The 13229-nt window shown below is 49.7% G+C and overlaps 1 protein-coding gene across 4 annotated transcripts in view; it reads left to right on the top strand.

The window, feature by feature from the left end:
• PREX1 (phosphatidylinositol-3,4,5-trisphosphate dependent Rac exchange factor 1) overlaps positions 1 to 13229 on the top strand; it is a 205360-nt gene that overhangs the window by 94059 nt on the left and 98072 nt on the right. For all 4 annotated transcript variants that reach the window (XM_005569681.4, XM_074005510.1, XM_065523273.2 and 1 more), the window contains exons 4-5: positions 968 to 1072; positions 9358 to 9459. In XM_005569681.4, coding sequence (XP_005569738.3) covers positions 968 to 1072; positions 9358 to 9459 — 207 coding nt within the window. The remainder of the gene's footprint in view (positions 1 to 967; positions 1073 to 9357; positions 9460 to 13229) is intronic.

The raw sequence follows: 13229 nt of genomic DNA, 5'->3' as shown, positions 1-13229 counted from the left end.
TGCTGGGCAGTCTGTGCTACGTGCTGGGTATGCATTCTGTGTTAGCCATCAGCACTGACCTGGGCACTTTGTGGCTCAGAGTGTCTGCTCAGACGATGCACAGGGAGCCCCCAGAGTGAGCTGGGGTGGGCTGGGGATGCCCGTTAATTCTAAACCCATCCTACCTTCTCTTTGGTTTCCTATTTCCTGCAGCCTCCCATCGGAAGGCCATCTGGGGGCTTGTTTAGAAACAAGATGAGCTGCTTGCTGTGCGGACCCACCTCTTCCTTCCTTAGCTTGTTCAGGTCTCTTGCACACTCCCACCCCTAGCCCAGGGTTGAGGCCTTGCAACCCTTCCTCCTCCAGTGACCTCACCCACGGCATCCTTGTTTAGGGTTTGGCGGGTTCCGTGAACCATTTGGAACCAAGAATGCTCAGTTGAGAGCTTCCTGCTAAGAAGGCTCCTGTCTCTTCCAGTTCCGGAAACCCTGACTGATGTTTCTGGAACTGGTGACCCACAGGTGACCTTTAGGCTGGAAAGAGTCCATCTTTGGGCTCAGGGGTGTCTGGAGGTCAACAGAGTTAGCCCCCAGCCATAACAACTCTGACTTAAGGACTTTCATTAATTCTACCTTACAGATGAGGAAACTGAGGCACTGGGAAGTCAGGTAACCTGCCCAGGTTCACGGGAAATACAGAGCCATGGTGCAAGCCCAGGCCACTCTTCTTGAGTCTATGCTCTTGACCCCCAAGCCACACTGCTTCCCAAAAGGTTATTCAGGCTCCTGGGTGCAGACCTGGGGCAAGAGTGGAGACTGGGAAGCTGGTAGTGAGTGAAGCCGCTTTACCCGAGATTCCTCTTGCTGTAGCCTCTCCTCGGTCAGGGTAGCCCTTTCCCACTACCCTGCCAGCCCAGCGGTAGGCACATGTCAGGGAACCTGCCTTCTACCATGACCTGCCTCCCACAGGCTCTGTCCTTGTCTTGCAGAAGGACAAGTTCTGCGTGTACGAGGAGTATTGCAGCAACCATGAGAAAGCGCTGAGGCTGCTGGTGGAGCTGAACAAGATCCCCACCGTGCGTGCCTTCCTTTTGGTAAGTTGACCCATCAGCCCTGGTGCTCCCTTGCACTCGGCCTCAGCCTTGGGCATCTGGGCACAAGGGGACTTCATGCTGCCCCATGGTGCCAAATCCCTTCCTTGGCTGGGGTGATCTCCTGCCTAAAGCAGGGATCGCCAAGCCTTTTCCATAAAGGGCCAGCTGGGGAATATTTTTGGCTCTGCGTACCATACAGTTCCTGTCACCACGACTCAGCCCATGCTGTTGTAGCATGAAAACAGCCATAGAGAATGTGTAGAGGAGTGGGTGTGGCTGTGTGGCAATAAAACTTTATTTATAGAAACAAGCAGAGGGCTGTATTAGGGTTGACTTTGCCCATTCCTGGTCTAAAGTAAGGGTTCTAATAAAAATGGCAGCAAGAGTAGTAATTATTAATACTATTGTCATTATTACAATGATTATTATTAGGATTACTAGTATTTTAAGGATTATTTAATTATAAGTGAAAGAAAATCCAATTAAAACTGGCTTAAGCGGCCAGGTACGGTGGCTCACGCCTGTAATCTCAGCACTTTGGGAGGCCGAGGTGGCTGGATCACTTGAGACCAGGAGTTTAAGACCAGCCTGGCCAACATGGTAAAACCCTGTCTCTGCTAAAAATACAAAAATAATTAGCTGGACATGGTGGCACGTGCCTCTAGTCCCAGCTGTTCAGCAGGCTGAAGCAGGAGAATTGCTTGAACCTGAGAAGCAGAGATTGCAATGAGCTGAGATCGTACCACTGTACTCCAGCCTGGGAGACAGAGCGAGATTTTGTCTCAAAAAAAACAAAAAACAAAACCTCAAAAACTGGCTGAAGCAAAACAACAAACAACAACAACAACACAAACTGAGGGATTCACTTTTCTGGGAAGTTTAAGACCTGAGAGGGCTGCAGACATGGCAGAGTCTGGGTGTTCAAATGATGTCATCAGGAATGTGTGTTGCTTGACTCTCCTTTTCTCTGCTGTGGCTTCATTCCGAGGCAGGCTCTCCCCAAGTGGTAACAGGGTGGTCCCTGGCAGCTCCAGGCTTATACCTCCAGGCTTATAGCTGAGCAGCTCCAGGATAGCTGAGAGACCTTCCCTTTCCCTATAGTAACAGCAAAAATCCTAGGTCTGATGCTCATTGGCTCAAAACCTTATCCCTGAACCAATTGCTGTAGACAGAGTAATTGGTGGTGGTGTTCTGATTGGTCACTTCTGGAGATGGAGGATGGGGTCAGGTCTACCCATACAGTAGAGCCTAAGGGTAGAGTGGATCCCTAAAGCAGTTGGTTTGCATTTGTGGGAATGCAGGTAAGTTGGGAATGGATGTTAGTCAGGAAAAACTGTAGACATCCATGATGGTGTTCCCTATACTTGTAGAGAGTCTTGCTTATGTGTAAAACGGATTCTTATTTGTGACCTCCTTTGAGCCTTTTAGACCACTATCTGTTGTGTATGAGTCAAGATAAACATTTGTCTGCTTTGTAGACATCTCAAAGGACAGTGATTTAAACAAGGTGGACTCTTACTTCTCCCTCTTGTTAACAGTGTGGGTGCAGACTGTCTGGGGCTGGTATAGTGGCTCCAGTGTCAGGGGCTAAGGCCCTAGGGTATGGTGCTCATTGACCTGGTCTCAGATGACCTTTGACTACATCCCAATTCCAGGTGGCGGGGTGGAGGGAGGGCGGGAAGGAGAGCATACCCTTCTCATTTTCAGGGTGCCACAGGAAGCTGCACACATCTCCTCCCCTCACGTCCCATTGGCCAGCACTCAGCCACACGGCCACCCCTAGATCCAAGGAACACTGGGAAATATAGGCTTTATTCTGGGCAGCCATGTGCCCAGCTAGAAATGTGATTGCTGTGGAAGAAGAATACATTAGGGGACACTGCATAGCCTTTGTCACAGGTGATTCTGATGACTTCACAATATTAAGTGACTTTCTAGGGGTCCATACTAGAAAAGTGGTTGAGCTTATCCTGGGTTTCAGTCCCAGTCTTTCACCTCTGAATCCCTTCTCATTTGGTCACAGACATCTCTTCCCCCATACCGTTTGTTCTCCCAACAGCACACAGCGAATTCAGCACATAAAAGTAGAACAATTAGCTAACATAGCGTACAGAGTGTGAACCACATTCCTATAGTGCTAAACTATAAAATAATATCCCTAATTGCACTTCTCCTTCACGCACAGTATCCAACAAAGTGTTTCCAGAATTTCGATTCCAAATGTATGTTTCCTTCACAAGTGAGTTCATGTTGCTTGGCCCAGCTCCAGTGAACATCTGAGGAAGGGCAAATTGGCGGACTGATTTACTGATTTCCATCTTTCTCTCAAGTGAATTAAGCTTTCAGCACTGTTGCTTTTCATAGCCGGTATCTACATCTTCACATTTCTGTGTTTGCACTTACATTCATAAAATAGTCTGGGCAGAATGCAAAGATGAAGTCATGTTAGTGCAAACCCCACATGGACAGAAATGGCCATGTCTGCAGTGACCTGTTGGCTTGCAGGCAGCACGACCCTGCGACAGTCCCTGCTGCCCAGGCTCTGGGCTCCCTGGCTGAGGGTCCCACCCTCTGAGGGTATTCCCTTAGGTTCAGCTGGGTCCTGGGAAGCAGGAAGATGTGGGAAGGGTGTGGGAAGGGAAGGGCTGAATTTTCTTTCTCTTTCTCTTGCTTTTCTTTTCTTTCTTTCTTTCTTTCTTTCTTTCTTTCTTTCTTTCTTTCTTTCTTTCTTTCTTTTTCTTTCTTTCTTTCGCTGAATTTTCTTTTTCTTTCTCTTTCTTTCTCTCTCTTCTTTCTTTCTTTCTTTCTTTCTTTCTTTCTTTCTTTCTTTCTTTCTCTTTCTTTCTTTCTCTCTCTCTCTCTCTCTCTCTCTCTCTCTCTCTTTTCTCTTTCCTTCCCCTCCCCTCCCCTCCCCTTCCTTCTTTCCTTTTTTTCCTTTCTTTCCTCCTCCCTCCCTCCCTCCCTCCCTCTCTCAAGCAGTCTTTCTGGTGGGTCACACTGCCCTGTTCGTAGCGGCAGCTGGGTGGGCCGGGCTGGGCAGGGGAGGATGCGTGGGGTGCCAGCACATGTGCCATCTGTCTCCCTCCTTACTGGCGTCTCCCAGCTTTTGGCCACCTGCAGAAGAGCTGTCTTGAGTCTGTTATGGGACATTAAGGCTTTGGAAACAGACAGAATCTGGCTTTCTATCCATGTTGTGCTGGGCACCAGCTGAGTGATGGAGACTAGTGGAGCAGTGACTTTCTTTTTCTCTGCCTCAGTTTTCTTGTGTGTAAAATGGGGATGATTTATTCATTTACTCATCCAACAACTTCTTACTAAGCACCTATCCTGTGGTAGGGATCATTCTAAGGTCTAAAGATCCGACAGTGAACAAGGCAAGAAAAGTCCCTGTTCTCATAGAGTGGCTATTCTAGTTGGGGGAACTTCAATGATAATGTGATGTTAAATTCTCTGGAGGATGTAAAATAAGGGTGACAGGATGTTTTGAGGGAGTTAGGGTGGTGGCTGCTGTTTTAGATTGGTCTTTGGGAAAACTGCATCTTATGTGACATGTAAGCAGAGACGTGGATGAAGTAAAGGAGAGAGAGAGGCAGGAGCTATGTAGCATTTCAGAGAGATAGACGACCTGCATGTGCAAAGGCCCTGCGGTAGGGTTGTGTTTGAAGAATTGCAGGAAAGCCAAGGGAGACCAGAATGAAGGCCGTAAGAGAAAAAGCAGGAGGAGATGAGGTCAGAGAGATTGAAAGAAGCCAGATGATGAAGGAGCATCTAGTCAATGGAAAGAGTCTGACATTTTTTGTTTTGTTTTGTTTTTGTTTTTTGAGATAGGATCTCACTGCATCACCCAGGCTGGAGTGCAATGGCACCATCATGGCCCACTGCAGCCTCGACCTCCTAGACTCAAGCCATCCTCCCATCTTAGCCTCCTGAGAAGCTGGGACTATAGTGTGCACCACCATGCCCAGCTAATTTTTAAAATTTTTTTGTGGAGATGGGGTCTTGCTATGCTACCCAGGCTGGTGTTGAACTCCTGGGCTAAAGTGCTTTGGCCTCCCAAAGTGCTGGGAGTATACTCCCAGGTGTGAGTCACTCTGCCCAGTCCAAGTATGAGATTTTAAAGAAGCTTTTTAATTAAAGTGTAGCATCCATGCAGTAAGTGCACCCCCAGGGTGACGAATGCTTACATATGTCTATAGCATGGAACCACCAAGATCGAAGAACATTCCCATCACTCCAGAAGGTTCCCTCTTGCCCCTTTCCAGTCATGGCCCCCAGACCTCCAGAATCTCTCTGCTGATTTCTCTTACCAAAGCTTAGTTTTGCCTATTCTAGCATCGTCTGTGAACGGCATCATTCAGGATACGTGTGTGTGTGGCTGCTTTTGTGCAGCGTGATGTCTGTGGGATCGCTCTGTGGGATCCCTTCATGTTGGAGCTCATGGCATTGCATTGCCTTACAGAATGTTCCGTTTTATTCTCAGTGGGTTGGGAAGCCGTGGGAGGGTTTTGAGCAGAGGCATGACTGGAACTAATTTGCATGGTGAAAGACCCCCCTGTCAGTATCTGGGTAGAAGTGCAGGTCCAGGGAGGGGCTTGTTTGCATTTCCTAGGGGACCGGGACAATTGCCACAGATGGGGTTGTTTAAAACAACAAAATTGATTCTCTCTCAGTTTTGGAGGCCAGAAGTCCGAAATCAAGGTGTCGGTGGGTGTTCCCTCTTGGGGCTCCAGGGAAGGATCCTGTCTAGCGGCTGCCAGTGCTCCTTGGCTTGTGGCAGCATCGCTCCAGTCTCTGCCTCTGTCTTCACATGGCCGCCTTTTGTGTCTTTCTCCCCTCATAAGGACATGAGTCATTGGATTTAGGGCTCCCCTCTAATCCAGCATCGCCTTATTTTAACTAATTACCATACATCTGTAAAGACCCAATTTCCAAATAAGGTTGCATTCTGAGGTTTTGTTGGGGGCCTGGCATTTTGGGGAACACCATTCAACCGACTGCAGGGCTATTGCAATGTCCGGGCAGGAAGCAATGGTGTCTGAGAACAGTGTGGTCATGGTGGGAAAGGTGGTTGGATTCACATAGAGCTTGAAGGCCTGAGCTGACACAATTTGCCTGATCATTGACTTTGGATATAAATGAATGAAAGGAGTCAAATGTGACTTGAGAGTTTTGTGCCCGAGCAGCTGGAAGAATGGAGTTGCATTTTCCCAAGAGGGTGCAGGCTAGGGTAGGACAGGGAAATAAACATTCCCTTTTGGATGCGTGAGGTTTAAGATACCTGCAGTACATCCAGGCAGGGTGTTGGGTGGGCAGCAGAGATTCTAGTCTGGAGTTTAGGGGCTGGAGAGATGAAACCTGAGTGTTTCCAATATAAGGAAAGATGGTGTTTAAAGCCAAGTCAGGCCAGGCACGGTGGCTCACACCTGTAATCCTAGTACTTTGGGAGGCCGAGGCAGGCAGATCACCTGAGGTCAGGAGTTCAAGACCAGCCTGGACAACATGGTGAAACCCTGTTTCTACTAAAAATACAAAAATTCGCTGGGTGTGGTGGTGGGCACCTGTAATCCCCGCTACTCAGGAGACTGAGGCAGGAGAATTGCTTGAACCTAGGAGGCGGAGGTTGTAGTGAGCTGAGATTGCACCAATGCACTCCAGCCTAGGCGACAGAATGAGATTCTGTCCAGGAAAAGAAAGAAAAAAAGCTGAGTCAGGGTGGGATCAGCCGGGGGGCAGCGTGGACAGAAAGGAGGACTCAGGACAGTCCAGGAACATGCTGCCATTAGGAGGTTGGGAAGACCATGAGGTTGACGCCTCACCTGAATCACTTCTGTGAATTTTGGGCATTTAAGGACTTCTCAGAAGTTCTTCCCATAGTGCCTGAAATGTAATGAGAATAGTGAATGCTAGCTCTGTGTGTGTTTGCCAGTTTTTTTTTTTTTTTTAAAGAAAATAAAGTGAAACAACAATCTAGAGTGTTTGTGGGGAAGTGTCATTGGTGGCTGTGAAAATCTTGTGAAAATTCCTTGATCCTGGACCCTTCTCCCGCCAAGCCCTGGGGGCTTCTAGAAAGCACTTCCCCACCCCCAGGCACCCTGCACTCTGTCCAGAGCTGACATCACCAGGGCAGCTTGTGGCAAGTGCTGGCTCCTAGGACAAAGGCCTGAGTGTGAGCAGCGTGGGGCCCGGCATCTCCCAGCTGCCGCAGCCTCAATCCCCCATCTGTGCCAGGGGTAAACACGGGTGGGGGCCATTCAGCTCAGCTAGAGCTGGGACCTGGGGTCCCCAGAATTCTGCTTTTCCAGGCAGGGCCTATTGTGATCCCTAAGAGGCAGTGGAGGTAGCTCTGAGACTTGGGCCAGCTCTTTGTGCCATGATTTCCCCGTGTGTGGTAGGGGACAGTGGTCCATGCTTATTTCCTTAGGCTTTTGGCATGAACTTTATGTGTATGTGAAGCACGAGGCACAGTGCCTGGCACATGGTGGGCACACGGTATGGGTTCTTATGGTCTTGTTTTCACTTGAATATAAGCAGGGAATTTGTTTCGTTGGGCAGTCCCCCGGTGCTTGGAGCTGTGCACAGCACACAATGTGTGTTTGTTGAATGAATGAATAAATGATAGGATGGGAATCCCTTTTCCTAAGAGTCTGGATTCATTTCCACTTTGCCAGGGTGGTGTCGAGGAGGAATGGCTAGATGTGCTGGTGGGTTGTTCCTTCATTAGTTAGTTGGTTAGTTCATTCACTTACACATCATGGGCACATAGTGAGCCCGAGGGACCCAGGACTGTGAGGGGCATGGCAGGGAAACACCGCAGAACTCATGGTTCCTGCCAAACAAAAACGGATTCTTCAGTTGGAGCAACAGTGCCTGTAATGTGATTGAGAGCCCCGTGGAACAAATAGCCACCTATGGAGGCTCCAGGAGGAAGAAGTCAGGTTGGGTGGCTGGGCTGGCCTTGGTGCATGGGTGGGCTTGGGGTAAGGGCACACGGGCATCATGATTTCAATCCCAGACTCTGTGTCAACCTGCCTGGCTCTAGGTCCCAGTGACTCACTTTTCTGGGGTCCTCTCATGCCCCAGGGGTCTAAGCTGTGAGAGGAGAATAATCATAGTTTTCAGTTCACAGGGTGGTTGGTGGTCGGGAGCCCTAGAGGCCTGCTGGAAACATGATTAGCTCTTGGTCAGTGTTCGTGATGGATGATGGCAGTATTATTATTATTATTTTTATTATTGGGGAAGAGAACACATTCCAGACAAGAGGCATGGAATGAGCCGAGAGAGGCAAGGGGGCTGCAGGGCAGAAGTACTGACATGGACGACACTGAATTGATTCATGCGGACAGGAGCTTGGGGGTGAGCGTGGGAGTTAGGGTAATGGTACTCCATTCCTAAGAGAGCTGCACTTTTTAACTCTGCAAGCCAGATTAGAGGTATGCATATGACAGAATCACGTACACTCCTCCCAGGTAAAGAACTAGAACATTTTCAGTAACAGTTGAAGATTCCCAGTTCTTTCCAACCCGAAACTCTCCCTCCACAGAGGGAACCCCCACTGGAATTGGGTGCATTCCTTTAACACGCATGTCTTTATATTTGACCTCATACATGCTTTCTATAAACAGCACCTAGTTTTATGTCTTTAAAATATTTCTATAAATGGTTTCATACTGTACATATCCTTCTTTCTTTTGCACAAGAGTACATTTTTGGGGTTCGCCCGTGTTGCTACTTGTGGCCCTGGTTATCTCATTTTCACTGCTGTATAGCTAGCTACCATTGTATAAATCTGCACAAACAGACTGAAACAAAAATACAGATGTTTCCATTCTCAGGTGATGGATATTTAGGTTGAGTCCCATTTTTTACTGTTGTAAACAAGGCATTTTTGAGTCTCCTGGTGTGTATATGTGAAAGCTTCTCTAGAAAAGGAATGGGTGAATTTTTCTGCAAAAGGCCAGATAGTCAATATTTTAGGTTTCGCCACTATACGGCCTTTTTTTCAACAACTCAGCTCTGCCTTTGTAGCTTGTAGGGGGCCACAGACAATGTGATGGATGTGACTGTGTTTCTAATAAAACTTTACCAAAATGGGGAGTAGGCAAGATTTGGCCCACTAGGCTTTGTGTTGCTTATAAATGATACACATTTTCACTTATCCTAGGGGGTGCTAAATCGCTTCCCAAGTGATTGTTGCCGTGCTCTGAGAGCGTTTCCCATGGTTGAGGGTGGCCATGTCCCTGTGCTCTCCTTGGTGGGTTTCATGAAGGTCTCCTGTCCCTTTGCAGAGCTGCATGCTTCTGGGAGGCCGGAAGACTACGGACATCCCTTTGGAAGGCTACCTGTTGTCTCCGATCCAGAGGATCTGCAAGTACCCGCTCCTCCTTAAGGTGAGACTTTCCCATATTTGAAGTGACAGAAAACGCGTTGACTTCAGCATAACATAAAATTTGTTAGTTCAAGTATCTGAGAAGTCTCGCAGCAGTGTCAGCTTTGGACTGGGCTGGATTTAAACCAGGACCCTGCCTCTTTCTCTCTTGTTCACTCTGCTTTCCACCGTTCAGGCTTATTTTCAGTGTGGCAGCAGATAGGTGGCTGTGGTTCTCCTGGCCTCACATCCTCTCAAGTTTAAGGTCAGTGGGGAAGAGTGAACCTCTCTACTAAGAGCTGAGGAAAGTGCTCAGATTCGTTCTGTCTTTGGCCATCTGCGGCCAGGGGAAGGTCATATGCCAAATGGTTTGGGCCCGAGTCATGTGCTTTGACCTGGACCAATCACATGAAGCCTTTGCATGTACCATTTATCATCCTCCAGTCAGCTTAGACCCGTGCTTTACCCCTGAACCAATCACTATTGCTGTGCTCTGATTAGCTGAGACATGTCCCACACTCCACTCTGATCCAATGACAGTGAGCAGGGCAATGTTGTGTTCTGATTGGCTGAAACCTGGGTCAGGTGCTGCACTCTTGAACCAATGATTCTGAGCAAGAGAATTCTAATTGGCTCAGACTTGGGTCATGTGCTCCAACCTTGAACCAATTACTGGGTCCCACAGGCCATGAGTGAGGACAGATGAACCCCACCTGCCCAACCTCTGAGCTGTTTGTGGAAGGCAGGGTGAGGGCAGGCATAGGCATTGACTGGGCAAATGCAGCCATCCATACACCTGCTGTTTCCTTCCCTGCCACCAGCCCTGGCTTCGTCTTGGCTCGGCAAAGCACGGAAGGTTTGCTGCTTGTGTGGGAATGGAGAAGTCTTGATTCTAGGCTTCGTGCTGGCTGCTGGACAGATCCTGAGCCCAGGGAATGGCTCTTCCACCTTCCTCTGTTCTCAGCCCGGAGTTTCAGGCCTTGGAAATGGCTGAACAAAATGGCTGTTGGCTGGAGCCTGTCCTGGCTCTGTCCTGAAGGCAGCTGTGTCTCGGGTTCCCCGGGGGATTAATTTGGCTGGTGGGGCCTCATTCACACACCTTCTCACAGGGGCCTGTGTATTTTTGCTCCATGAACTGGAAGCAAAAGGGGAGGGGAAGAGTACCAGGGCATTCTTCATCTTGGTTTTCTGCTGGAGAAGGTGGGTGATGCTGGAGCCTCTGAGCTGGGCCAGACCCTGGGGCCATCAGCTCTGCCCACGAACACACACCTTTGCCGTGCACAGCCACGGGGGTGGGCCAGACGCAGCTCTCCCATGCCTCTTGTGGTCTGCTCCTGCTGTTGATCTCCAGCAAACTCGAAAGGAGCTTCAGCACTTGTTCTTGCCATGGGTTTGATCCCTAAATAGGTCTTGGAAATGCTGTAGCTCAGGTCTTCACCTGGGTGTGGAAGAAGCTTCGGGTGAAACTTGTAAACTGGTAGCCTGTGGACCAAATCGGGCCTGCAGATGTGCTTCGTGTGATCTGTGTGGTGTGTCTTTCAAACTCGGATTAGCTGCCAGCATTAAGAGACAGTGTACTGTAGTGGTTAGAGACAGGGTTGACAAAACTGTGGCCTATGGGCCAAATACAGCCCATGGCCTGTTTTTGTACAGCCTGTGAGCTAAGAATGGTGTTTACTCTTTTTTAAAAAGGGTTGTTCAAACAAACAAGCAAAACCCCAGAAGAATATGTAGCAGAGAGTGGATGTGGCCAGCAGAGCCTACACTATTTACTATCTGGCCCTTTACAGCAAAAATGTGCTGACCCCTGGATGAGAGCCAGGCGTTGTAGCCGTAAGCAGTCTGGGTTTGGATTTCTCTGTCATTTACGAGTGTGTGACCTTGGGCAAGTCACTATCCTTTCCTGTGCCTCAGTTTCTCACTGAAACATAGGGTTTGTATTAATGGTACTTATGGGGTTGTTATGATAAGTAATCATGGACTTAGTTCTAACAGCAACTCAGCCAGGTAGGCACTGTGATTAGCCCCCTTTTGGAGATGGGGCAACTGAGGCACAGAGAAAGGAAGTGGCCTGTCCAAGGCCACATAGTAGATAAGCAGCAGAATCATGATTAGAACCCGGGCGTTCTGATTCCAGAGGGCCACCCCTACCCATATGGCTCTACTGCCTGTTGAGAGCATTTTGGGAAGTTAAACTGCCAAAGTGCTGGAGTATCAGCGATGCTGCCCCTTCTCAGTTCCCTAAATGGGGTCTAAGGTCGGTGGCCCTTTGTTTTGAGACTGGTCTCCTTCTTCTCTGGATTTCAAAATCTTGAACATCTGACCCATGAGAAGAACCAGCAGCCATAGTCCAGAGCCCGAACTGAGGTTTGGTTTCTGGATCTTGCGAAAGTCTGGGTTCCAGCAGGGACTTGGAACTGCAGCTTCTGTGACATATTTTAACACACGGTGTGGCTGGACCTGTGTGTACTGTGGACTCTAAGCTCGATGTGAGGCCCGGGCATTTCTGAGGCCTGTTCCCATCTCCCCAGGCGCCAGAGTTTGGTCTGGTGGGATTCCTGGGCTCTGGATTCCCGGGAGAACAGAGAGAGAGCAGGGGCAGAACCGCCCGGCGACCCGCGGAGGAAATGGCCCGCAGGAAATGGCGATGGGGTGGCCGCGGTTCGCTGTCCTGGCCAGATGGCTGTTTACACTGCCCACTTGCGCTCCGTGGGGGCATGCCTTGTTTCCTTGGTCTCTAGCTGTGTTTATCAAGTAGGAGATTGCAGGGTGGGGGGTGCTGTTTAGGAGAGAACAAGCAAGGCCTTAGACTCCCGTTGGGGCCATGCCTTGCTCCCTGCCTGACAGAACTGCTCAGTGTGCCCGGCGTTTGGCACCAGAGCGGGAATATTTGCATCAGCAAACACCCAGGGCTGAGGGGAGCGCTGTCCCCCGGCCTCCGGAGTTCCTCCTTTCTGTCACATTTTCCAGTGGATTTTCAAAGATGATCCCATGAACTTGAAGCAGCTGAGCTCAACCCCCCAGCCCACCCCCTCTGGCTTCTCCAGATTCCGACACCCTTGCAGGGGTCCCCGTGGCCCTCTGAGCCCCCTTGTTTGAGCTGAACTCCCACTTGGGGTGGGCACTCAAGGTTGAGGAGCCTGGGTAGGAAGAGGGAAGAGGCGAGAATAAAAGCCTTTTTGGGAACAGCCCCCAAATGCTGAACTTGAACGTTGCCTAAGAATAGCCGGAACATTCTATCTCGACTCTTCAGCCCAGGCGCGGGATAGACAGTTGGCATTTCAGGCTTTGTTGACTTTTCCATTCATGTTGCCAGGGAAATGATTCAGGTTTGGGGTGATGCCCCTGGTGCACAGCTGGCAGGTGCCCGGTGGGGGGCCCAACTGTCACTGATCCTCTTAGTTATTTCCTGGTGATGCGCACATCTGTGTTGCTGCTCGCTCTTCACAGCTGTGAACAAGACAGACCCGGACCCTGCCCCTTGGAGCTTCCAGCCTTGGGCTGGGCCCTGCAGGGACTTGGAGTGTGTGGCAGGGGCAGGGGCCATCCTGGGGCCGACTGCAGGGGACACATCCTGTCTCGGGGGCAGCTGCCACCTTTGCCCCCAGCTCTCTGGCCACTTGATCTTGGTCTCCTCTACTGCTTCCTCGTCTCTGGGGCCTCTGAGGAGAGATGGGCCCCAGGCTTAGTCCTTTGGCCGTTTACCCATCTAGACTTGCTCCTGTGGTGGCCTTATCCACTCTGTGGCCTTTTTAAAAAAAAGTATACTCAAGGGTTGCGCAACCATTACCA

This window comes from Macaca fascicularis, chromosome 10 (assembly GCF_037993035.2).
Source record: "Macaca fascicularis isolate 582-1 chromosome 10, T2T-MFA8v1.1".
NCBI lineage: Eukaryota > Metazoa > Chordata > Mammalia > Primates > Cercopithecidae > Macaca > Macaca fascicularis.
Note: the sequence above shows the minus strand (reverse complement) of the source record. Positions and strands in the feature narration are given on the sequence as shown.